We start from the raw sequence: 25,621 nt of genomic DNA, 5'->3' as shown, positions 1-25,621 counted from the left end.
CTAGGGTAGGTACCCTCACAAAAAACATGCACAAATCCTGGTCTCTATACTGCCTCCCCCTGGTCAGCCGGGACGCCTGATGGAGGGGAAAGGAACTGGTTGGAATAACGTGTTCCTTCCACACGCCACGTCCAACCGGGGAAACTCCCCCCTGTCAGGTGATAAGAAGTGGTCAGCTTATTCATCATGCATTGAAGTTAGCATGAGCTCAGTTTGGGGTTCTCCCTTGGCTGGCAGAGGGAGAGTAGCGCCCAGGATTACAGCTTGTCATTAAGAGACAATCGTTAAGGAACCGGAATCGTTAAGATCCTAAAGGCTCCCCACCCTAAGATAAGATAAGATAAGACCTTTATTGATGCCGCTGGGGAGGCGCCAAAGACCCTAATCAGCAATGAACGACAGTATCACCCAATACAATATCCTGTACTATGCAGAAACAAATGCACACAATCACATTGTCATGACAGTATCCCCCACACCACTGGTTCTCAAAGGTTTTCATGTCAAGGACCCCCAAATTGACATGTATTTGGCCGCGGACCCCCCCCATCTGAAAATGTTTTGTGCCAGAGACCCCCAGAAGAGAGGATTTGTGTAAAAAAAATACCGGTAGCCAACATATAAATGGATAAAGTGCTTGAGGTGATTGTGATGCTGTACTAACTCAATTTGCTGAGGACCCCCTCGAACCCCCCCCTTTGAGAACCACTAGTTCCACACTTGGGGACATATTGTTGGGGACAACAGCATATTTCCCATTCCAGACACATGCAGGGCTCTGAAATAACATAATTTTGGTCCCATTTTGGGATCTGTGATGCCACTAAGATGTTAAATCGGTCCTCTTTTTCCAACACTGTTGCCTCCATAAATCTATTATTAACTTGATGTCGGAGCTTCACTCACGCTCTACTGTATCTCTCTCTCTCTCTCTGCATTTTAGAACGAGCATAAATCCAACTGTTCTAGGTCATCATCGCACCATCGCACCGAAGTTAAGTCGAGCAAAGAAGGTCCTTTGTTACATCATAGGAGGCAACATGAATGCATTCACCTTGAAACTTTGGATCACTTAGGTCAGAGTTTCTCATGTACTCCTAGGGGTACTCGCAGGTACTACAGGGGGATACGACACGTGAGAGAAAGTGGAAAATGGATAAAAAAAACTTTTACTGTTGTATTTCATGATGAAACGTTAAGAAACTTTGTGTGAACCTGCCGATCTGTAAAGTTTTAAAATTAAATCAATAACTTGACTGGCACAACTGTTACTGAGTAGAAAGTAATACTTATTTGCCCTTCTTACACTGTTTTATTTTGAACATATTGACTTCAAATTTAGATTTTTGACGTCAATATTTTCTATGTAAAATGCAGTAGTCTGATAAAGGGGGTCGTTGGATTCAGAAAGCAGGGAAAGGGGATACAGAAGTCAACAAAAAGTTTGAGCACCACTGACTTGCTCAACTCGAAAATAGCAGATGAACAAGCTCACTTTATGACACATCATTGTCAGAGCTTGTAGATCTGCTATTTATCGCTGTACAACGCTGTCATTCGGTGAAAATATAAATCAGGCTTAAAGCTATGCTATGTAACTTTATTTTAGTGAATACAATGTATGGGTATAAGTAATAACTGTGGTGGTTGTATTTGGTCTCTATGGAGACATTAATATCCTGTGGTCTGACCACTACTGGTGGACAAGTGGTACTGCCTGAAGATCAAAATTCCCCCCTGAGAATGTTACAGAGTGCAGCTTTAAGTTGGTTAATATTTGATTCATGTTCTAATGTAAAACTAGAATGACTCAACTTAAAATCCTCTGGTGGTGCAACCAGAACAACACAGATTAGATCACTAATAATAAGTGATTACCCCCCCCCCCCCCCCAGGGTCCCGGCTCCAATGAGCTTGCCTAGCATTGTTTTTTTTCCACTTATTATTGACCCCCCCAGACATTTTAAAAAAAGCAAAAAGTAGGCCTAGAGAAATTGATTTGATGACTGAAGCAATTAAAGGGCCATGTTTAATAATAACCACTACTTAAAAGTGACTATCTCTTTATGATTGCATTCAATTACAGTTAAGGCTGTCAAAGTTAACTCGATTAATTGCAATTAGCTCACCATTACGTTAATCGTAATTCATTATTTTAATCATAATTAACTCATTCAGTGCCAGAAAAAAAAACATTGTCTACCCACAGTGCCAGAGATTTTTTTAGTGTTTTCACTCACCTTTGAAAAAATCACAGACCTGGCTGTAGCCAGTCAGTAAATCGTAGCTCTCGGGCGTAATCTCCATACAGTATGTCAACTTTTTATGTTTTTGAGTGGTGCCAACCACTCCTATATCTGACTTTGTCCGTGTGTCCGTATGTATGTATGTCTGTCCAATAAACAAACATTGACGACAACATCAATACCAATACAGGGCTCATCAAAGGCACCACTCTCTTCACACAGGGTGTGATTTTTTTCATAAACTAATGCCCTACTTCATCATACAAAAGAGTGTCACTACAAAAGTAGTGAAAATAGCTGATCTACAAGCTCACAACGTGGTGCGAAGTGGCGCGTTGTTGATACAGCATCACAATGATTTTAACCACTTTATCCATTATTTTATTATTTTATTCATATATTATCTGGCTATTCAAATAGCAGATATACAAGTCTAATCTTGCACGTCTGCTATTTTTGAACTTTTTTTAAATCTTAAAAGTATTACGATTTTGTTTTTAAACACAAATCTTTTCTTCTGGGGGTCCTCCATGGCACAACAACGCCTTTTCAGATGGGGGTCCTCGTCTCGGCCAAATACATATCAATTTGGTGGGTCCTTGACATGAAAAAGTTTGAGAACCACTGAGCTTAAGGGGTCCTTCACCTGAAAAAACGTTGAAGACCCCTGACTGATGAAATGCATGTTGTGCTGGTGTCCCCTCATGTGGCATTTAGCCGCTCCACCTGCTGTCATGGTCCCCTCGTGCAGCTCGCTCTGGGACCCACTGGCTCCCCTCAGCCTCAATTAGCACCTCCAACAAGCCAGGCTGTTCCTCATACGCATTTATACAGACAAGCAGCTGATTATAGCCATACATTTAATCCATTAACACATTCCATGTTTAATCTCATAATGTTCTCACCAGTGCCAGCGTTTTATTGTTTCTTTTTGTTTTTTTCACGTCGCCACAAACAAAGTTAAATTTGTTAAAATTGCGCATTCAACTCTTTGTAAACACACAGCCGATCCTTGTGAGTCGACCAGCGAAGACCGCATGGAAACCCGATCCGCCATCTTGTAGTTACAGCGGTTTATGTTAAACAGCGATCAGCGACGAGAAAAACTACAACCGATAAAATGGCGATTTGGTGTCAGCTTTAGAATGGAAGTGGATGGGCCTACAATGCAATGTGAACCTGTGAGTGAAAAAAAAAAAAGACCAGTTGGCGTAGATCTACGCGACTGGCACGTGGCGGCTTTAAATAGGTTCGTGTAGATATACGCGACTGGCACTCAATGTGTTGAGACTGGGGGACGCATCGGTGTCATTTTAAGATTTCTTTGGCTATTCAAAAAAATAGCAGATATACAAGCTTGTTGATCTGCTATTTTTTGAAAAAATGTTGAAAATGTGTGCTGAATATATAGTATATGTATGTTTTAAAGTGAACATGTTTAACTCCGATCTGTGCCTCTGTGCTTCCCCAGAAGCAAAGATTTGAGTTACAAATGTTCGCTTTAAAACAATATATATACACAGATTTGCACAAATTGTCAAGATTTTTTAAAGCTCATAGCGCGGCGCTCAGTGCGCATTGTGGAGGAGATATTTGTAATGGAGAAACTAACTCATAACTTGAGATTGCAAGAGACTTTCTATTCCTCGAAAAATGTGAGAAATGGGACTGAATATAGAACCCAACAAGACGACACCAATAACAATGATGGACGTGCGTGTGTGTGTGTGTGTGTGTGTGCGTGTGTGTGTGTGTGTGTGTGTGTGCGTGTGTGTGTGTGTGTGTGTGTGTGTGCGTGTGTGCGTGTGTGCGTGTGTGTGTGTCGAATGGATTCTGCTCTGATGTGATGCATGCGTTAGGGCCTGACTGTCAGCTCTGACACATAGAGTTATAATTACCGCGCTGTCATTAAAATGGGCCTCAGTGTGCGTCTGTGTGTGTGTGTGTGTGTGTGTGTGTGTGCCAGTCGTGCCTTGGCTGGGCCCGCTTGCTTTATTGCTGTAGTTTAATCTATCAGCCGTTCACATCACATTATTAATATGGTAATGGATCTATCTCCTTGAGGACATTAAGGGATGGAGTGCACAGCGGTGACAGTAAAAAGCTATTTTAAGGCCCTTTTGGAGTCATAGAGGAGGATCTGTTCTGATGCCGCCCGCTCGCTGTGGATGACAGCGTTAATGTTGGTACATTTTGTCGCCGTCGGGCCGAAACCTCACATGTCCAAAACCGTTCCCTCTTTTTTCATTTTTTTTGTTTTAACCCATTGAGACCTGAAGCCGATTCTACATGTCTCCTAAATCTCAACAGTATTCTGAAAAACCTATGTTTCTATATGTGTTTATATATATATATATTCATGTCAAGGACCCCCAAAATTATATGTATTTGGCCGAGGACCCCCATCAAAATATCTTGTTCCAGGGACCCCCCAGAAGCAAAGATTTGAGTTAAAAATGTTCGCTTTAAAAATATATTTATTCAAAGATTTGCACATATTTTCACGATTTTTCAAAAATAGCAGATCTACATGCTACGAGCTTGTATATCTGCTATTTTTGAATAGCCAAAGTGTAAAATAATGCTTTTTAGCTCAAATCTAAAAATGACACAGTTCCAGGTCATATTGGGTTAAAATAGTGAAAATAGCTGATCTACAAGGTCAGCTATTTTCACTACTTTTGTGTGACACTCTTGTATGATGAAGTAGGGCATTAGTTTATGACAAAAACATTAAAAGTTGACATATGTGGAGATATAAGGTTTCTGCTCGACAGCTACGATGTACTGACTGGCCACAGCCAGGTCCGTGATCGTCCCTTCGTGGTGACTTTGACGCAGACGTCGTCAAGGTGGGATATTGAAGCTGTGTGGCAAAAAGATGGTTCAAAGGGTGCTCGGGTGGCGCAGTGGTAAAGTGCCTGCATGCCTGCCCACCGCGGCTGGAATCTGGGCGTTCGAATCCACCGCAGTGTATCCGGCTTTGTTGAGCGCCTATACCAACACAATAGGCTCTGTGCACAGCAGCCATATTGGAAAGAAATTGGGCCTCTTCTTACTTCCTTCACAGGTGTTACCAATGATACCAATGAAGGCTCTGTTCCATTCTAGTCAGGGTGCTGATATCGTGCATGTTGGCTCACTAGAAACACTCCATTTTGGTTCTCAAATGGCTCCTTATGGTGGGTGTGTAACTCTGAGAGTGTACAAATGTGTACATTCACTCTCAGAGTTATGGGGGTCCTTGAAAATAAGACAACCACTGTGCTACACTAAATGGAACGGAGCCTTGCCCTTAATTAGTATTATTGGTAACACCTGTGAAGGAAGTAAGGAAGTGGCCCAATTCATTCCCAATATGGCTGCTGTGCATAGAGCCTATTGAGGTCCGTATAGCATTCTGGAACTTGTTACCATCTCACATTCATCTCACACTAAATAAATTATCATTCAAGATAGCTTTAAAGACACACTTGTTGCAGTTTTTTTTTTTTACTTTACTGGAGTATTTCCAATTTTCATTACTTATGTACTTCTACTCCTACATCTCAGATTAAAAATATTGTACTTTTTACTCCACTACAACAGTGGTTCTCAAACTTTTTCATCTCAAGGACCCCCAAATTGACACTTATTAGCCCACGGACCCCCATTTCAAAATATATGCCAGGGACTCCCATAAGAGAAGATTTTTCACTGCCAGCTACCAGTGATTCTCAACCATTTTAATTTCAAGAGGACCCCCAGTTTACATGCATTAGGGCTACGGACACCCATTTAATGGCATTTCTATCCCTGGGACCGCAATTTATATTGTAAAATCAATGTTAATTTAACTCTGAGAGTGTACAAATGGAGCCAAATGGACCCGTTAGGAGTTACAGACCCACAAGGGTCCATTTGGTTCCTAACTATCCTCCATTTAGCTGGGGACCCCCTGGAACCCCCTCAGGTACCCCTGGGGGTCCCCGGACCCCACTTTGAGAACCAATGCACTACAATACATTACCCACTTCAGCAAGTTATACTTTGGCAGATTTTTGTACATTTTGAGAACTTGTGAAATGGGCCATTCTGCATAATGAGTTACTTTTGCCAATTTAAGTGTATTTTGATGCCAATACTTTTGAACTTTTATTAATACCAGACATTTACACTTGTAACAGGGTATTTCTACCTTACGGTATTGCTACTTTTACTTAAGTAAAGAATCGGGGTTCTCTCTCTCTCTCTCTCTCTCTCTCTCTCTCTCTCTCTCTCTCTCTGTGGAATTCATAAGCAAAGAACCGGCTCAGCGAGCGGGACGGACAGTGCATTATCACATGACTGAATAACGTCCCGCCGTACTGTATACCCATAATGCCCCACCATGCCTCAAACAAAGTCGGGAGCAGAAAGTCCTCAGCCTGGGCGTTCCAAGGACTTGCGTGTCAGCAGAAAACGGCTTGGATGTATTATTATGAATAATACATGGTGCAAGGTTTTTAGGAGTCTGTGGGGGACTCTCTCTCTCTTTTACGCGTCCCTGTAGCGCAAATAAATCCTTCAAATGTCACGCGTTTTGTTTTGTGTGAGACGACACTGGCCTGTTTGGATGCAGTGATGTTTAGTGCACTAAAGCAGTGGTTCTCAAACTTTTTAGTGATAAGGACCCCCAAATTGACTCTTATCAGCCCGTGGACCCCCATTTGAAAAGATAGGCCAGGGACCCCCATAAGAGAAGATCTTTACGGCTCTCTAGCAGTGATTCTCAACCGTTTTAATTTCAAGGACCCCCCCAGTTTGACATGTATTACCCCATTTAATGGCAGTTATATCTCTGGGACCCCAATTCATATTGTAAAATCAATGTTAATTTGGTTCCATTTGTACACCCTCAGAGCTACAGACCCATAAGGGTCCATTTGGTTCCTATCCATCACTTGGCTAGGGACCCCCTGGAACCCCCTCAAGTACCCCTGGGGGTCCCCGGACCCCACTTTGAGAACCAATGCACTAAAGTCTCTACCTTTTTCATTTCAAGGACCCCCAGTTTAATTTACAACTACAATAGAGCACAGTAGTGGCGGCCATTTTGTTTAGCGGCTCTGATTCCACAGATAGAAAGCCCATTCATTCGGCCTGTATAGAAGTTACCGAAAATATTTATATTAATTATTTGAAGCCTGGAACCAAGCCTGGTGAATCGTGACCATAACATGTTGTTGGGCCCTTTCCTTACTTTCCTTCACATGTGTTACCAATGAGTCTAATGTCTCTGTTCCGTTTAGTGTAGCACAGTGGCTGTCAAACTTTCAAGGAACCCCATCAGGGACGTCACAGGCTCTCAGAAGGTGGGGGGGATGGACTTTCGGTGGACTATAGCCCTTATTTTTTTTACACTTTGGCTATTCAAAATAGCAGATATACAAGCTCATATAGATCTGCTATTTTTGAAAAATCGTGAAAAACATTTGTAACTGTCAAATGTTCAATTACAAATGTTTCAGTTACACATTTTGTATTTTCAAAATGTTAAGTTTTTTGGGCGGATTTTGTTAGTTTTTTTTCGTGTTTTGGTTACTTTATTTCGGGGTTAGGGTTAGGGTTGGGTTATTAGTTCTTATTTTTGCCTGATTTTACAGATTTATTATAAAAAATAAAAATAAAAATATTATTTTATTTTTTATTTTTTCAAAAAGTGGGGGTATGAAATCACGGATCTATGTGAGTGAGGGTGTCGCGTCATACGCACAGTAGTCTCGCGTAGCCAGACCCCACAGAAAATGAAAAACAGCGACCTCTGTTTTCTGATATTGTCTGTGGGGTCTGGCGGGAGGAAAATGGAAGACTAGTGCGCAGGGAAACTCCGGTTTCATGTCTGCCTTCAGCGCATCACTTCCGGTTGTTGCGACTACGTTTTCATTCCCACTAACAATATTTCTACACGGAACACTAACACCACTTCTCCCAGAGAACATGGATGGTTTTGGTTATAAGCCCACTTGTTTCTATGATGAAAGAGTAAGTTAAAATGTGAATATCTTTCCGTGGTTTTGTCCGCTCCGAGGACGCTATTGTTAAATTAGTTTCGGCTAGTTTCGAGGGGGGAAGGGTGGATGGACACGTGAATCCCGCCCACTACATTTGATTGGGTAAAGCGCGGCCCGCTTCCTGATCTGAAGGCACGCCCACTTGTAGCCAATGCGCACACGTTACGACGAACCCCTCCGACAGATTCCACCGCAGGGCAGAATCTGTTCTTGAGAGATTATACGCACAGTGAATGGCCGTGACGCCCCTGAACCCCATAACACACCCGGGGGCTATTTAGAACCACTTTGAGACCCTAAAATAGATAGTTCTCTTTACCTCTCTCTCTTGCTCTCGATTTCATGAAATATTGAAAATCTATTTTGGGGTTAATGTCAGGCACAGTATCAGGCACATCTTTTTTCTTTTTTTTTGCTGCATTGTTGTATCCTGTAGTAAGTTAAAAAAAGGTATTTTTGAAATGCTAAAATTCTCTCTCTCTCTCTACTCTCCCCCTCTCTCTTGTATCACAGGTATTCGATCGCTCCCTACTCCCTCCTGTCTCGATGTGGAATCAACCATCCCAAACCGGCGCCTTTCTTTGGCAACATGTTCCTGTTTCGTCAGGTGAGGAACCGTCCGGCGTGCCTCACATTCCACTGATCACAATCTTTAAGCTTCATCTATACGCTCCATTAAACGGCGTGGCTTGCCATAAATCAGTATTTTTTTTTGGCGAGCAACAGTGCTATGTGATGGAGTATAAATTATAAATCTCTTGAGTATGTTTTTCCAATGGATCTGTCTGGCTTTTGTCTTCACAAGGAGTTATACAGTCTCATCAGATCCACTTAATCCCTCCCTTTTAGCTCATAAGGGAGCTCGCTCACACGTGCGCACGCGCACTCACACACACACGCACGCACGCGCACACACGCACTCACGTGCGAAATATTTTACCGCACTTCATTAGATTTGTTCATTAACCCATTTAGACCGGGAACGCATGTGTGTCGTTTTAGATTTCTTTGGCTATTCAAAAATAGCAGATATACAAGCTCACCGCGCTGTGAGCTTGTAGATCTGCTATTTTTGAAAGAAATTGAAAATGTGTGCAAATCTTTGAATATAGATATATATTTTTTAAAGCAAACATTTGTAACTCAAATCATTGCTTCTGGGGGTCCTTGGAACAACATGTTTTGAGATGGGGGTCCGCGGCCAAATACATATCATTTTGGGGGTCCTTGACACAAAGTGGTGAGAACCACTGCAAGATAGCAAGGTATATAGAGTTTTTTTTTCAAAAAACTGTTTTGGATTTAGAAGACATCTTGTAGAATCGGCCTCAGGTCTTAGTGGGTTAAAGAAGGCTCACGAGTAATGGCTTTTTCATACCACGTGACCGCCACATAGATTAACCGTATTGATAATTGCGTTAGTTTTATGATGAATATGTAAAACGAGACAAAGAAGAAGAGAGGGCGTGCGGCTTAATAAATGGACTGATTTAATAACCTTTCATTATAGCTCCGTCTTGCCCCGCCCCCTTTGCGACAAAAGCCGCCACCCTGTTTCAGCTCTGTGTTTGTGTGTGTGTGTGTGTGTGTGTTTGTGTGTGTGTGTGTGTGTGTGTGTGTGTGTGTGTGTGTGTGTGTGTGTGTGTGTGTGTGTGTGTGTGTGTGTGTGTGTGTGTGTGTGTGTGTGTGTGTGTGTTTACTGAAAAAACACAAAAAGTTAGAATATCGAGATGAGAGAGGTTTCTGCCCGACAACAACGATATGCTACTACAAATATATATATGGCTGCACTCACGTGACTCATCGATTATTTCCAACGCTGTTGCCACCTTCTCATATTTGATTTGACAGTTCTGAGGGCAAAACAATAAACCGCATAACCAGCATAAATGCCTGAATGAATATACTTGATCTGTGGTTTGTCGTGATTTATATTCATTATTATTATTATTACTGTATTTTTTTTTTATGGGTTTGTGTGCGGACAGCAGAGAGGGATTGTTCCAGGGGTCTTGTGGTGTCGTGGAATTTTGCATCAATTAGCAGTGGTGGAAAGTAACTAAGTACTATGTACTCAAGTACTGTACTTACTGTAAGTTCAATTTTGAGGTACTTTTACTTTACTGGAGTATTTCCAATTTTCAATACTTTTACTTTTACTCCACTAACATCTCAGAGGTAAATATTGTACTTTTACTCCACTAATTATTTGAAAACTTTAGTTACTGTAGTTACTTTGTTGATTTTGATTATTACAAAATTAACCACTTCAGCCCTATACATTTTTGGCCTGATCTACAAGCTCACAATGTGTTGCAGTGTGAGCTTGTAGATCTGCTATTGAAAAAATATTTTTAAATACATTTTATACATTTGAAAACATGACATGGGACATTCTGCGTAATGAGTACTCTCTACTTTTGGTACTTTAAGTCCATTTTGATGCCAATACTTTTGTACTTTTACTCGTGTAAAGCTTGAATTCCGGACTTTTACTTGTAACAGAGCATTTCTCGATTGCAGTATTGATACTTTAACTTCCAACGTCCATTAGTAACTGTTGAGGCGAGCAGAGTCGGGGACACTTCACGTCATAAGATACATGATCTAATGGGAGAAGTACTCATGGGAAAGAATGAGAGAGAGCCTTGTTAAAGATAAGAGAGGAACTCGCTTGTGTAACGGGACCAAGCTGTACCCTAAAACGACACATACACCCAGGCCTGTGCCATGTCATCTTGACTCAAAATGTCAGAGAATAATATCATGAACAACGTAAAACAATATAAGGTATATTTCTACCACAATTCTTCCTCAGTGGCATGTGCACAAGATCTGCTGGCCTGTATAGTGCCAGCGTCTCAGCGGGGCAGATTTGGTGGCATGTGGTAGAAGGGTCTCTGCAGGGCATATCTGGTGGCATGTGGCAGGATCTGGTCGCATAAGGCAAGATCTGGTGGCATGTGGCAGCAGGCAGCATCTCAGCAGGGCAGGTCCTGATGATGAGATTCCAGGATCAATAGGCGTCAGTGGGGGCCATGCGATGCAGGCGAGGTGGGGCAGGGCTCCCTGTCGCTGCTCTCTACTGCAGAGGCGTCAGCCAGCTGGGTTACGATGACAGCACTCACACTTTCTCCATCACTGACTGACTGTCACCAAACCTCCATTCCTGTTTTAGTCCTCTCTGTCTTTTTGCCCCCCCCCCCTCCTCCCCCACTCCCCCCTCTCTCTCTCTAAAAGTTATTACTAACAATCTGGAAGTTTTTAATTACATCTGGGCTGTTGTGCCTGCCACAGGAAAGGGGGAGAGCTGGTTCTTTGCTTCTAATGGAAAGTCAGACTTATATTTTGTGTTTTTGGGTTAGTGTGTAGTCGTATGGTCTTGGGATGAACTGAATTGATTAACTGTCCTACATGGTTTGATCCAATAATATGGGCTGAATTGGAAAGATGTGTTTTTTAATAGAGTGCTTTAAAAAATCAAAATTCTCTCTCTCTCTCTCAGATTCAGATTCACTTTATTGTCACTTAGATGCATTGTGTTTAGGTACACACATGTGAAAAACGTACGCTCGGAAGCTCCAATATAATAAAACAATAAAAACACATGATACAACGACCTAAAACACTCAATACACAATAAACACAGGGGAAGAATATCAGTCGAAGAAAGTGCATAGTGCAGAGTACAGTTATTGCACATTCACTTTTCACTGTTATTTAACCCATTCAGACCTGGAACTGTGTCATCTTTAGATTTGAGCTAAAAAGCATTATTTTACACTTTGGGCTATTCAAAAATAGCAGATATACAAGCTCATAGCACGGCACCGAGTGCCGCGCTACGAGCTTGTAGATCTGCTATTTTTGAAAAATCATGAAAATGTGTGAAAATCTTTGAATAATATTCTTTTAAAGCGAACATTTTTAACTCAAATCTTTGCTTCTGGGGGGTCCCTGGAACAAAATATTTTGAGATGGGGGTCCGTTGCCAAATTCATATAATTTTGGGGGTCCTTGACATGAAAAAGTTTGAAAACCACTGATATAGGAACATAAGTTTTTCAGAAAACCGTTAGGATTTAGAAGACATTTTGCAGAATCGGAACCTCAGTTCTCAATGGGTTAACAATCTGATAGCCTGGGGGAAAAAAACTGTTCCTCAGCCTGCTAGTGGGCGCTGAGAGGATCTTCTATCCCTTCACCCTTTTGGACTCTCTCTCGTGTCTCCTCTCTGTCCCTAGTTCTTCTCACACGTCTTTTTTTACTATCAGGTTCACGGCCTCCTTCTCCCACTTGTCCAGTCTGTTGGTGTTGCTGGGCCTCCAGGCCTCCTGTCCACTCCACAGCTCCTGGTGTGTCTCCTTGAGGAGAAGGAGGAGGAGTGCTAGTAGCCGCCGCACTCCCCCGCTGAGGGGGAGGTGATGGCGGGCTGTTATTCATGCAGCCTGGCCGTTGCACAGCGATCCCACGCTGTTTCCGTTTCCGAGGACAGTTAGAGCATGGGTACCCGCTGGGCTAGAGGACATGTTAACCACCAATGTATACTAGGACAGTGTTGTGGAAGAAAATAGCCAATCCACAAGCTCAAAATGAGCTGTCTGCCACGCTGTGAGCTTGTATATCTGCTATTTTTGAATAGCCAAAGAAATCTAAAATGACACAGATGTGTTCCCAGTGATGTTGCTAGGTTTTCAATGTAATGGGTCCTGGGATGCAAGGGTGGTCTTTTAGATGGGTCCCAGGGACATTTTATGGGTCCCCAATTACACGTCCCCCCCCCCCCCCCCCTATCGTTTTCTTTGATCTCCAATCTCCATATCTTCTATGCGTGTGTGACTGTGTACATTATATCCTGATGCAGTGGATCTCAACCTTTTCAGGCAGCGACCCCCCAAAATAATCATATTTTAACTGGGGACCCCCCACCCTGAGGAATTAGGAGTTGAGGCACTTAATTTAGTTTGATTCAGTTCCACAGATACGTATTGTGAAAATAGCAGATCTAGATCAGTGCGACCCGTTCCTGCTTTTCAAGACCGATACCGATATATATACATATATTAAAAAATCATAAATATATTTTTTTTAAATCTATATGAATCTTTAGTATTAGCACACCTTATGGTAAGAAATACTAGTAGTGGGCAACAGGTGGATTTAACATACCTTTGACCAATAGAATACATTTAATCATAGAACCTTTTAATCATTATTATTATTTTATTTTGTATTATTTATGAATGTAGAATTTATTTTTACTATTTATTGTGTAGACTGAAAACCCTGGCTTACAGTGGAAGTATTGGCAAATAAAGAAATAGGAATTCAAGAAATAATGAAGACAAATACTGACACTGCCTATGAACATTGGCTTGCAGTTGTTGCACATAGTCAACATGCAATAATAATATTAGGCTTGTCATTGAGAAAGGAAAATAAAGTTGTCTTTGAGGAGAAGTGGAACCTTATAAGTCACTTTAAGTTTAGCATGAGGGAGAGGGTCTACCCTCTTCAGGGAATTACTTGTTATGATATCTCTAAGCTACAGAAAACATCCAGTTGCCTATTAAACATACACAAGACACAGACGACAACCGGTTACTTACAGCTGCCATTAATTAGTGCTTTTGATTGCCTTTGTGGTCAAATCAGGGTCAAATGCATAGGCTCAACGAGCCATCGTTAACCTGCTAATGTTACACAGCTGATTGGCAAACATTAATCCACCACATCACTCTGTCGGGGATTTTACTTTGGCTGGTCAATTTAAGATGACAACAGCAACAAAGATTAGTAGTAGACCTGTATGTATGATGATCAGTTATTATTCCAGACAGTGGTCTATCCAAGACGTTTTAACACGTTTAAGAGCAGGTCCTCATGCCGTCTCTCTCTCTCTCTCTCTCTCTCTGTGTGTGTAGCGTAGACTAACAGCGAGGGGCTGTGCTGATGCTGCTGCCACCATAGAGTTAAAAATAATAGAGAGGGCACCGGATATCGCCTCCCGTCCACTTGCATTGAGTTGCTCACCCAGCGCGTGAAGCGAATTCACCCCTTCTTCCGGGTTGTAAAGTGTGATGGGCGTAGCCTATTTGGGGCCACTGTGATCCGTTCTGCGTCACAGAAGTGACGCGTTTTACGTCACAGAGGTGCGCGTCCCTGTGCGCAAGCTTGTGCGCAAGCTCGTGAGTCAAGCCCATTGGTCGAAACCGTTTTCGCTCGTACACTGTGCAGTGGCCCCATCCGTTTAAGCTGCAGTACCTACGAATGGCCAGCATGTCCATTTCGCTTCAATGCAAGCACTGGGTTCTGGGGGCTTGGCTGCCACACAACGCTGTTTAACCGAGTTATACTTCTCCAGTACAACGGTGTCTAACCGGAGAGTTATACTTCTCCACCAACGGTGCCTAACCGAGAGAGTCCATGCAGATCACAGCTGACAAATATTATATATTATCGGAGCTATTATTAATGTTATCGGTTTTATCGGGACGACGTCATAATTCCTGATATCAGACCTATAATTATCGGGCCGATACTTATCGTGCACCACTAATTTTACCGCAAATTATTGTTATATTTTTCTCTGTTGGTGGTGACAACTCTAGTGCGTCCCATGGACGCACTAGAGTTGTCATGAATGCGTCCTTTCGCAATATGGTGCGTCAGCGACGCAGGACGCAGGCCTACGAGCATCTCTGCGTTCCCGGTCTTAATGGGTTAACTGAAGAATGCAAAAATTCAAACGCTCAGTAGATCTAACAAATATCGCCAAACAAACCACGGTTTTCCAAACGTACGGCTAAAGTCATTCAGCTAACAGCGTATATACCTTCAAAGACTAAATGTCGAACGCTAGAGAGTGAACCTTCAAAGACACCAGTTTGACAAACAGGGTTTAAATACACAAACAAATCAAGGTAATGACACTGAATGACTGAAACAAAACTCAGGTGTGGTGGTGATTAACAAGGGGGTGTGGTAGGTAACAAGGAAGTGGGGAAAACAAAACACACATGCCAGAGCCGTATAAGACAGAGTCGCGTCACGCTTTGATCTCACCGCAAAGCGCGCTGCTATGGGCTGTTAGTTCCAAATATTGGAACTTCCTCATGGATATAGACGGAGCATTTCCGCATTCCATTCTTACAATGGAATGTGTCAAGCTCAGTCAACACTAGTGTCATTACTCTCATACTTATACCACGCTGACACATGCAAGGCCAAAAACAAAATGGCCACCAGAGAGCTACCACAAACCCAAAGCATATTTTTATTTTACTTTTTTTGTAAATTAAATGTCCTACTTTGTCATGCTCTCCAGTGTCACACAAAAGTACCAAAAACAGCCGATCTACAAGGCTGAATTTGAATCCTTTTGGTAAATCTGAGCTTGTGGTTTTTCCAATGGATCTGTCTGTCTTTTGTCTTCACAAGGAGTTACAGTCTCATCAGACCCACTTAATCCCTCCCTTCTAGCTCACACACACGCACTCACACACACACGTGCGCACAGGCACACACACTCACGTGCGAAATATTTTACCGCACTTCATTAGATTTGTTCAGTAAGTTTCAACAAACCTGTTGTCTCTGCACCTGAGCTTCCACCCTTTTTTTGATCTTTGAGGCTTTTTTCAACCTTGACAAGAGAGGTTTCTGCCCCGACAGTAACGAGATACACCGAATGTTGACCGAAAGGTCAAATAATGGCTGCTTGCTATATGGCTCTGGCTGTATAGTCTCCAATCCATCCAGTCTGTTGTTCCAAGGCAGGAGTTATTAGTCCATCCAGCCCCCCCCAGGTCTCAGCCTGCTATCACCCCCTCAGGTCCATGAATGCCCCAGCAGTACATTAGGCAAAGAGCTACTATTACAGTTGTTGCAGACCTCCCTCCCTCCCAGCCCGGCCCGGCTGTGCAGAGAGAGCTGAGAGCCTCGGTGAAGTGAAGCCCCCACAGGTTTAATCACACACACACACGCACACGCACACGCACACGCACACACACCACTCTCACCCCGCTCTCACCAGTTCAGAGCCAGCTCTCCCCAAGAACCCCAAGGTCACGCTCGGGCTGCTGAAGGACACGGCAGCCTGTGTTTGTGTGAGTGTGCATGTGTGTGTGTGTGCGTGTTTGTGCGCTTTTGTTTGTGTATGTGTGTTGTGTGGTGAGTGTGTGTGCGTGTTTTGCGGTGTGTGTGTGTTGTGTGAGGTGTGCATTTATTTGTGTACGTGTGCCAGCATGTGTGAGTGTCCATGAATGTGTTTATGAATCCGTATCTGCACACAAGTGATTTCGCACGCACATACACACGTATCCCTATTTAACTATATCACACATCTCATGCATGTGTGTACGTGCACGCACACGCACACACACACACACACACACACACACACACGCACACGTAAATGTGTGTTCCACACTACAAAGACAGGGGGGGGATTACAGAGTCATTAACAGCGAACAGTGAAAAAAACAGGGAGTATCTCTTGTGTCTCTAGTGTTTTCAGTGTCTCTGCATGAGGCAGGGGGGGGGGGGGGGTGGTGAGGGTCGCTCTGTTCTACCAAATACAAATGGAAGTGTCTAATCCCCCCCCTCTGGTAAGAGAAAAGGACAAACTTCAGAACATGCCACCATGTTCCGTGGAGTCGAGAGCAGCCGTATTGATCCGTTCCCATTTGTGATGAATCTACAATTAACCCATTAAGACCGGGAACGCATCTGTGTCATTTTTTTGGCTATTCAAAAATAGCAGATATACAAGCTCATAGCGCGGCACCGAGTGCCGCGCTATGAGCTTGTAGATCTGCTATTTTTGAAAAAAATATTTTTGAGAAAAATAGCAGATATTTTCAAAGCGAACATTTGCAACTCAAATCTTTGCTTCTGGGGGGGTCCCTGGAACAACATATTTTACAAATGTTCGCTTTAAAAATATATATATTTAAAGATTTGCACAAGATTAAGAAAAAAATAGCAGATTTACAAGCTCATAGCGAGGCACTCTGTGCTGCGCTATAAGCTTGTATATCTGCTATTTTTGAATAGCCAAAGAAAACTGAAAATAACACAGATGCGTTCCCGGTCTTAATGGGTTAAGAGTCATGTCCCTGTCCTCTGTTTGACTGAGCCTGTGTCGCTCTGTGTGTCGCTGTGTGTGTGCGTGTGTGTGTGTGTGTGTGTGTGTGTGCGTGCGCGCGTGCGTGTGTGTCTGTGCGCACGCGCGTGTCTGTGCGCGCGCGTGTGTGTGTGTGTGTGTGCACACGCGTGTGTGTCTGCACGTGCACACGCTTTCCGCACGTCCAAATTGCGTGTGTAGAACGCGTGCGCCTGACATGGGATGAGCGAAGGGGAAATGAAGTCCAATAAAAAGGACATCCATCCGATGCCAAGACACTCAGCGATGGTCCAGGCAGAGACGTGGTCTGGAAGCCAAGGCAGAGGGAGGGTCAAAGAACACAAAGCCACCAGTGGCCCCTATAAAGTAGCGTTTTCCACTGGGTCGCGATGCGACACATTGTGAGCTTATAGAACAGTGGTTTTCAACCTTTTTCATGCCAAGGACCCCTAAATTGTTATACATTTGAAAATGTTTTGTGCCAGGGACCCCCATAAGCAAAGATATCAGTTAATTTTCGCTTTAGAAAATATAAATATTCAAAGGTTATGCACACTTTTTCTAGGTTTTTCAAAAATAGCAGATCTACAAGCTCATAGCGTGGCACTCGGTGCCACGCTATGAGCTTGTACATCTGCTATTTTTGAATAGCCAAAGCTAAGTGGTTGAAAATGATTGTGACGCTATGTTAACTAATTTTGCTGGGGACCCCCTGGTTCTCCCTCAAGGACCACTGGTGGTCCCCGGACCACTGGTTGAAAACCACTGTTATAGAACGACTGTTTTCGTTGGTTCGTCGCGCGAGAATATATAAGGCTTACAAAAAGGCAAACAAAAACAGTGAGTGTGTGTGTGTGTGTGTGTGTGTGTGTGTGTGCGTGCGGCTGTTTGTGCGAGTATGTGTGTGTGTGCCCGTGTAGGGATTTGATGTATGCTTGTTTTAGATGTAAGAAAGGAGGCTCCAAGGAAAGAAACACTGCTAGAGCAGAATTTTTCAAAATGTTTCAAAAATAGCAGATGTATACAAGCTCGCAGCGTGGCATGAAGTGACACAATGTGAGTTTGTACATCTGCTATTTTTTAACAGGCAACATATAAAAAATGGATAAAGTGGTTAAAATTATTGTGATGCTGTATTAACAAAAAGGACCCCTTGGACCCCACTTTGAGAACCACTGCCCTAGGGGTCGTGCTGGTCCACCCGACCCATTATGAGAGACCTACCCAACCCACCTGACCTATAACGAATGGATATATTTTTTCCTCATTCCATTTTTATTGATCTTTCACAAGGAATCAAATACACATCTCAAGCAGTGCAAAAATCAACATAATTGAACTCCAGTATCGCCCACCCTTCTCCCTTTACCCACCTTTCATCATCCCATCCCAACCCTTCCTCCTTCCTCCATCATATTTATTGAGCAACACAACGCATCCATTGCATCATTAAGTCAGAAGATCTTTCAGATGTAAAATGTGTATCCAGCCTTGGACTATTATCTTTCTGGCTGCTGTAAGTCCTGCCAGCCAAACTTTGCGTGACTTTTCAGTAAGGGACCATCCTAACGAATGTCTTTCTTAATCAACGAGCACAATCCGACCAGACCTGCCCGGAACCCTACGCCAACTGTGCCTGAAGCTCACCCCGTCGAATGCACCCAACACGCAGGTTTTATAGGTCCACCCCCTGCACATCACTATATATATATAGAAGACCGCAAATTCCATGACAAATACAGGCAGTAGTTTTGGGGGCATCTTGCATGGGCGTCACGGCCATTCACTGTGCGTAATCTTTCGCCGCAGGCTGAAAACCCACCTCTTCAGGAAACACTATCCTTCCTCTTTGCCTGGCTTACTTGTTGTTAACTAGTACGAACTCTCGTTTTATTGTTGTACTGTTTTATTGGATCTTGTTTAGTTGATACACGTTTTGTTTTAGCTCTTGCTCATTTAATTTAGCTATTTTGTCTCATCTGTTTAAGAAAGTAGGTAGCTGATATATAGTACTGTTACCTTAGCGCTAGGTATACTCTTAGTTACTTGTTTTTGCAGAAAATGCACTTAAGACTTCTGGTGATTAGTAGTTTTGTTCCCTACCCATGTTGAATGCACGTATTGTAAGTCGCTTTGGATAAAAGCGTCTGCTAAATGACTGTAATGTAATGTAATGTCCACCCCTGCACATCACTATATATAGCAGACAGTAGTTCTGGGGGCATCTTGTTTGGGTTGTTTTGTGTGGGGATGGAATCAAACTGTCAAATCTCCATCCTTTCAGCCCCACCGCTATCGTGCGCTGAAGAAAAGCACCACAATCAGAGAGTAGAGCTGATAGCGTGCTGCTATCTCTTTGGCAAGCGGGCACAAACCCCTCTTCAGGGGGGGTGGTGAGGGGGTGGGGTGGGTTTTTCCTGCAGACTGCAGGAATGCCAGTGTGCCTACTGGGTCTCGCCTATAAGCCTGGCTGGCAGCGGAGGAGAAGAGAGGCGGGGGGAGGGGGTGGGGGAGCGGAGTGGGGGGGCATCCTGCCAACTGTGTCTGCAGCTTAATTAACTCTAAAGCAGGCAAACTGAGGGCTGCTCTGTCGCCTTGCATTTCAACGACCCGAGCGCTTTCTAAGCACCTTAACCCATTTAGACCCGGGGTGAACGCAAATCTGTGTCATTTTTAGATTTCTTTGGCTATTCAAAAAAATAGCAGATCTACAAGCTCATAGCGCGGCACCGAGTGCCGCGCTATGAGCTTGTAGATCTGCTATTTTTTTGAAAAATCTTGAACATTTTGTGCAAATCTTTGAATATAATATATGTTTTTAAAGGGATTTTTTTTTTAACTCAAATCTTTGCTTCTGGGGGGTTCCTGGAACAAAACGTTTTCAGATGGGGGTCGGCGGCCAAATACATATAATTTTGGGTGGTCCTTGACATGAAAAAAGTTTAAGAACCCCTGATATTATCATAGCAACATAAGTTTTTCAGAAAACTGTTTTACTTTAGAAGACATTTATAGAATCCCCCAGAAGCAAAGATTTGAGTTAAAAAAATGTTTGTTTTAAAAAAAAAAATATATATATATATATATATATATAAGATTAGCAGATCTACAAGCTCATACGCTACAAGCTTGTAGATCTGCTATTTTTCAATAGCCACAGAAATCTAAAAAAAAACGACACACAGAGTCTTTCCCGGTCTAAAGGGGTTAACGGACAAGCTCCTCTTTGTGAATAGGTCCCTATTCAGCCGGGGCTGAGGAGGAGGTGGTGGTGGGGGGGTATGGAGGAGCTCCTCTCTCTGTATTTGGCCTCCTCCTTCATGTGATGGGCATGCGGAGCGAGCCCCTCATAAACATTTGAATGCCGTTGTGTGGTTTGTCGCGCCCTAAGTGAGAGGCTTCAGGCCCCCCCCCTCTCCCCCAGTGTTTTTTCTCTCAATACAGCGATGGTGAGACGTGTTCACTCTCTTCTCTATCCGTGTGGCTATAAACTATAAACTATAAACTCTTCCTTGGTTTTGTTGGTTTGTTCAACGTGCGTAAAACGCTGTCTTAACCCATTGAGACCTGAAGCCGATTCTACATGTCTCCTAAATCTCAACAGTTTTCTGAAAAACCTATGTTTCTATATCAGTGGTGCTCAATCTTTTTCATGTCAAGGACCCCCAAAATCATATGTATTTGGCCGCGGACCCCCATCAAAATATATTGTTCCAGGAACCCCCCAGAAGCAAAGATTTGAGTTAAAAATGTTCGCTTTGAAAATATATATATTCAAAGATTTGCACACATTTTCCCGATTTTTCAAAAATAGCAGATCTACAAGCTCATAGCGCGGCACTCGGTGCCGCGCTATGAGCTTGTAGATCTGCTATTTTTGAATAGCCCAAAGTGTAAATTAATGCTGTTTCGCTCAAATCTAAAAATCTAGAATGGTGAGGCCACTCCGTTCTGGCAATCACAGAAATGTTTTAACACTGAATCCAGTTATAAGGCTGAGTGTCTGGCGTTAATAGGGTGGTATATGATGTCACTGGTTCTCAATAGTGGGGTCCGGGGACCCCCAGGGCTCCTTGAGGGGGGGTTCCAGGGGAGTGTCCCCCGCAGCAAAATGAGGAACTATTTAAACTATTTAAACACACAACGTCCTATTTTCTTTTTTTTTTCCGGCTATTCGAAATTAGCCCTATCTACAAGCTCACAACTTATGCTATCTTAGATATGCTATCTTTAAAATATTGACATAAAAGTTGACAAATCTTCTCTTATTGGGCACAAAATCCTTCCAAATCTGATGAAATAGTCTGATGGATAAATGCATATCAATTTGGGGGTCCTTGACATAAACCGTTGGTTCTCAAGGGGTCCTTGAGGGAGTTCCAGGGGGTCCCCAGCTAAATGGTAGTTAGGAACCAAATGGACCCTTATGGGTCTGTAACTCAGAGAGTGTACAAATTTGTACACTCTCTGAGTTAAATTAATATTGATTTTATAATATAAATTGGGGTCCAAGAGATAGAAATGCCATTAGATGGGGTTCCGTAGCCTAATGCATGTCAAACTGGGGGTCCAAGAAATTAAAATGCTTGAAAATCACTGCTATAGAGCCGTAAAAATCTTCTCTTATGGGGGTCCTTGGCATATCTTTTCAAATGGGGGTGCGCGGGCTAATAAGTGTCAATTTGGGGGTCCTTGACATGAAAAAGTTTGAGAACCACTGACATAAACAATGTTTTGAGAACCACTGGTATAATGTAACCAAGGCCACAGTACTACGTGGTGAAAAGCATTTGAGTGACTGCCATCACAGTGTGTGATTTGTTTTTCATGTAGACTTTGGGAAGGTCAAAAGCTTTTCTCTAAAGCCCGGGGCAGACCTGCCCGGCCCCCCCCACCCCCCTTCTCTCTGCCAAGCAGTTCCTTTATGCCTCTGCTCACCACTGACACCTAGTGGTCTGACAATCACTTCAACTTCTCTCTCGTTGGCCATGAATTGTTAGAAATGCAAACATTCTGTTGAAACTGTAATGTATAGCATACTATATGCTTCTTATTTATAGTTACCATGTAGTATTAGTACCCATGGATGCGGGTGTGAGAAGATGCTTTGGTCTGTAAATTGAAGTAGTGACAAATAAAGCCTCTTGATTCTAGATAGATAGGAAGATTTTGTAGTTGGATTGTAGGTTCAGGTAGAGTGGCTGTTTTCCTGGCTGGCTGCTTGCTGTATATTTCATTAGAGAGCATCAATTCCCTGGCAGCTCCACACTGTCACACACAGGGACCCTCTTACTGACAGACATCTGCCATCACAAAGAAACCTTTATCACACTGCAGAGCAGACCACACACACACACACACACACACACACACACACACACACACACACACACACACACACACACACACACACACACACACACACACACACACACACACACACACACTGAATGTCATTCATCGCTACCTTCAAATGCACCGACTTGAATAAATGCCGAAACATTGACACCGACTCTGTGTCAATGTGTTTATTATTCTTTTAATCCTTTTAATTTATTTTGCGTCGCCATCCTTTTAACATTCCCCCGTTCAAAGCTCGCAAGGTAGTTAACGCACCCCGGGGCTTTTAAAAGCCCTCACATTAGCATATTTGTAAGTCATGGAGTCATGCAAAATGAATGACGCTAGCCTGCGTAATCTCTGTGATGAATGCACCCCAAGGCCTTGACTTTTAGATCAATATATTCACAGTGGTGGAAAGTAACTAAGTAACATTTACTTAAGTACTGTACTTAAGCCCAATATTGAGACATTTGTACTTTACTTGAGTATTTCCAATTTTCAATGCTTTTACTTCTACTCCACTACATCTCGGATCCAAATATTGTACTTTTACTCCACTACGTTTATTTGAAAATTTTAGTTACTAGTTACTTTACTACTGTTACTATATACATTTCGGCATTTGAAAATAGCCGATCTACAAGCTCACAATGCGTCGCGATGCGACGCATTGTGAGCTTGTAGAGCTGCTATTTTCAAAATTCTTTTAGACATTTTATACATTTGAAAACTTTTACTTTTGTACTTTAAGTATATTTTGATACCAATGCTTTTGTACTTTTACTCAAGTAAAGTTTGAATTCCGGACTTTTAGTTGTACTTTTACTTAAGTAAAAAAAATGTAGTACTTTTCCCACCACTGTATATTCAGTACAGTAACCTGCAGAAGGGAGGCCTTCCTCGTCATCGCTGAGGATTTGTATTTCCGTGAAGGCTGTGCCCTTCCAAGGCCTTACAAACAGACAGAAGACAATGACAGAAGACTTTGCTCTGAGGAGTTGATAGATGCAACTTGCATTTCATCTCTGTCAGGGTGGAAACCTCATAAATTATGAGTAGTTTTAGACATTTTTGTTATTAACCGGGACTGCTGAGTTTTAGACAGATAACAGTTTTAGATATATATATGTCTAATACTTTAACTTTTCAGGATTCAAATTCATAAGTATCAAAAGTACTGTAGCGGATCTACAAGCTCAAAATGCATCGCTTCGAGACACGTTTCGAGCTACTTTTGTGTGACGCTGTAGTATGATAAATTAGGGCATTCATTTACGAGAAAAAAAACACAAAATGGTTAAGATATGGAGATAAGAGATGTGTGGCATGCACTGGCAGGCGAGAATATGCACAACAATGGACATGAATGTGCATAAAATGGACACACACATGTCATGCATACACGCCACGCACACATTTGAAATATTTATTTATGTCCACATAAACAGAAGTACAAGAATGCCTTGCACAAAGGTCATATAAACACTGCCAGTGCAGTCAGACAATAGGAAAACAGCCAGTTACATTTGATAGCCCACCGATAGCCCTGCATAGACGGCAGAACATTGTTACATACAATACAGTTGACATACTTGTCAGACACAGAGGACATAAATCATGGGTAAAGGAAACAACGCCTCCTCCAAATTGAGCAGCTTCCTACAATAGCTCAAGGGTTCCCAAACCTTTCAGACCGTGACCCCCCCCCCCCAAAAAAAAAATAATCATATTTGAACTGGGGACCCCCCACCCTTACAAGCACTTGGAATTGTAGGCATTACATTTAGTTTGACTCGGTTCCACAGATAAATATTGTGAAAATAGCCGAAAATAGCCCATCTACAAGCTCACAACGCCTCGCAGTGCGAGGCGTTGTGAGCTTGTAGATCTGCTATTTTCACAATGTGTGCCTCTTTCTTATGTCATATTTGACAATTTGGCACGTGACAATATGAGCTTGTAGATCTGCTATTTTCACTATGTTTACCTCTTTCTTGCGTAATATTTGACAATTTGGCACATGACAAAATGTTGCACATTGAGCTAATCATCTGGAGACCCCACAAAATAATTTGGGGACCCCCATTTTCCCTGTTTTGAGCTTGTAAATTGGCTATTCATAAATCAAACCCTAACCCTATAACTTCTAAATGCTAAGCCTCACAATGTATTTCTTGCCCTCACGAGTATAGTGACACAAGCATGCGCACGCACGCACGCACGCACGCACGCACGCACGCACGCACGCACGCACGCACACTATCCTCTCTCCTCTATGGTTCCAGTGCTGGTCAGGGATCATAGCAGAGGCTCTGGTGTTATTAAGCTGTCAGTCACCTGTCCAAGACGCAGCCGTCACCAGGGGCGTCACGGCCATTCACTGTGCGTACGACGCGACACCCTCACTCTCACAGATCCGTGATTTCATACCCCCCACTTTTTGAAAATAAAAAATAAATAAAAAATATATTTTTTTTTAAACATTTTTTTTGATAATAAATTAGTAAAATCGGGCAAAAATAAGAATTAGATAACCTAACCCGAACCCTAAAACCGAAATAAAGTAACCAAAACAACCGGGAAAAAAATAACAAAATCCGCCCAAAAAACACATATTAAAATACAAAATTCGTTTACATTTGACAGTTACAAATGTTCGCTTGAAAAAAATGATATGCAAAGATTTGCAAAAAATAGCAGATCTATTTTTTGCTAAAATAGCAGATCTACAAGCTCATAGCGCGGCACTCGGTGCCGCGCTATGAGCTTGTAGATCTGCTATTTTTGAATAGCCAAAGTACAAAATAAGGGGTATAGTCCATCGAAAGTCCATCCCCCCACCCTCTGAGAGCCTGTGACGTCCCTGGCCGTCA

At 42.6% G+C, this 25,621-nt stretch overlaps 1 protein-coding gene across 1 annotated transcript in view; it reads left to right on the top strand.

The window, feature by feature from the left end:
* The window catches only part of tbxas1 (thromboxane A synthase 1 (platelet)), a 184,998-nt gene that overhangs the window by 48,195 nt on the left and 111,182 nt on the right, over positions 1–25,621 (top strand). The window contains exon 3 of the mRNA XM_084059937.1: positions 8,792–8,885. Coding sequence (XP_083916063.1) covers positions 8,792–8,885 — 94 coding nt within the window. The remainder of the gene's footprint in view (positions 1–8,791; positions 8,886–25,621) is intronic.

The sequence above is a fragment of the Gymnoscopelus microlampas genome (assembly GCF_963454915.1).
Source record: "Gymnoscopelus microlampas genome assembly, chromosome: 6".
Lineage (NCBI taxonomy): Eukaryota > Metazoa > Chordata > Actinopteri > Myctophiformes > Myctophidae > Gymnoscopelus > Gymnoscopelus microlampas.
Note: the sequence above shows the minus strand (reverse complement) of the source record. Positions and strands in the feature narration are given on the sequence as shown.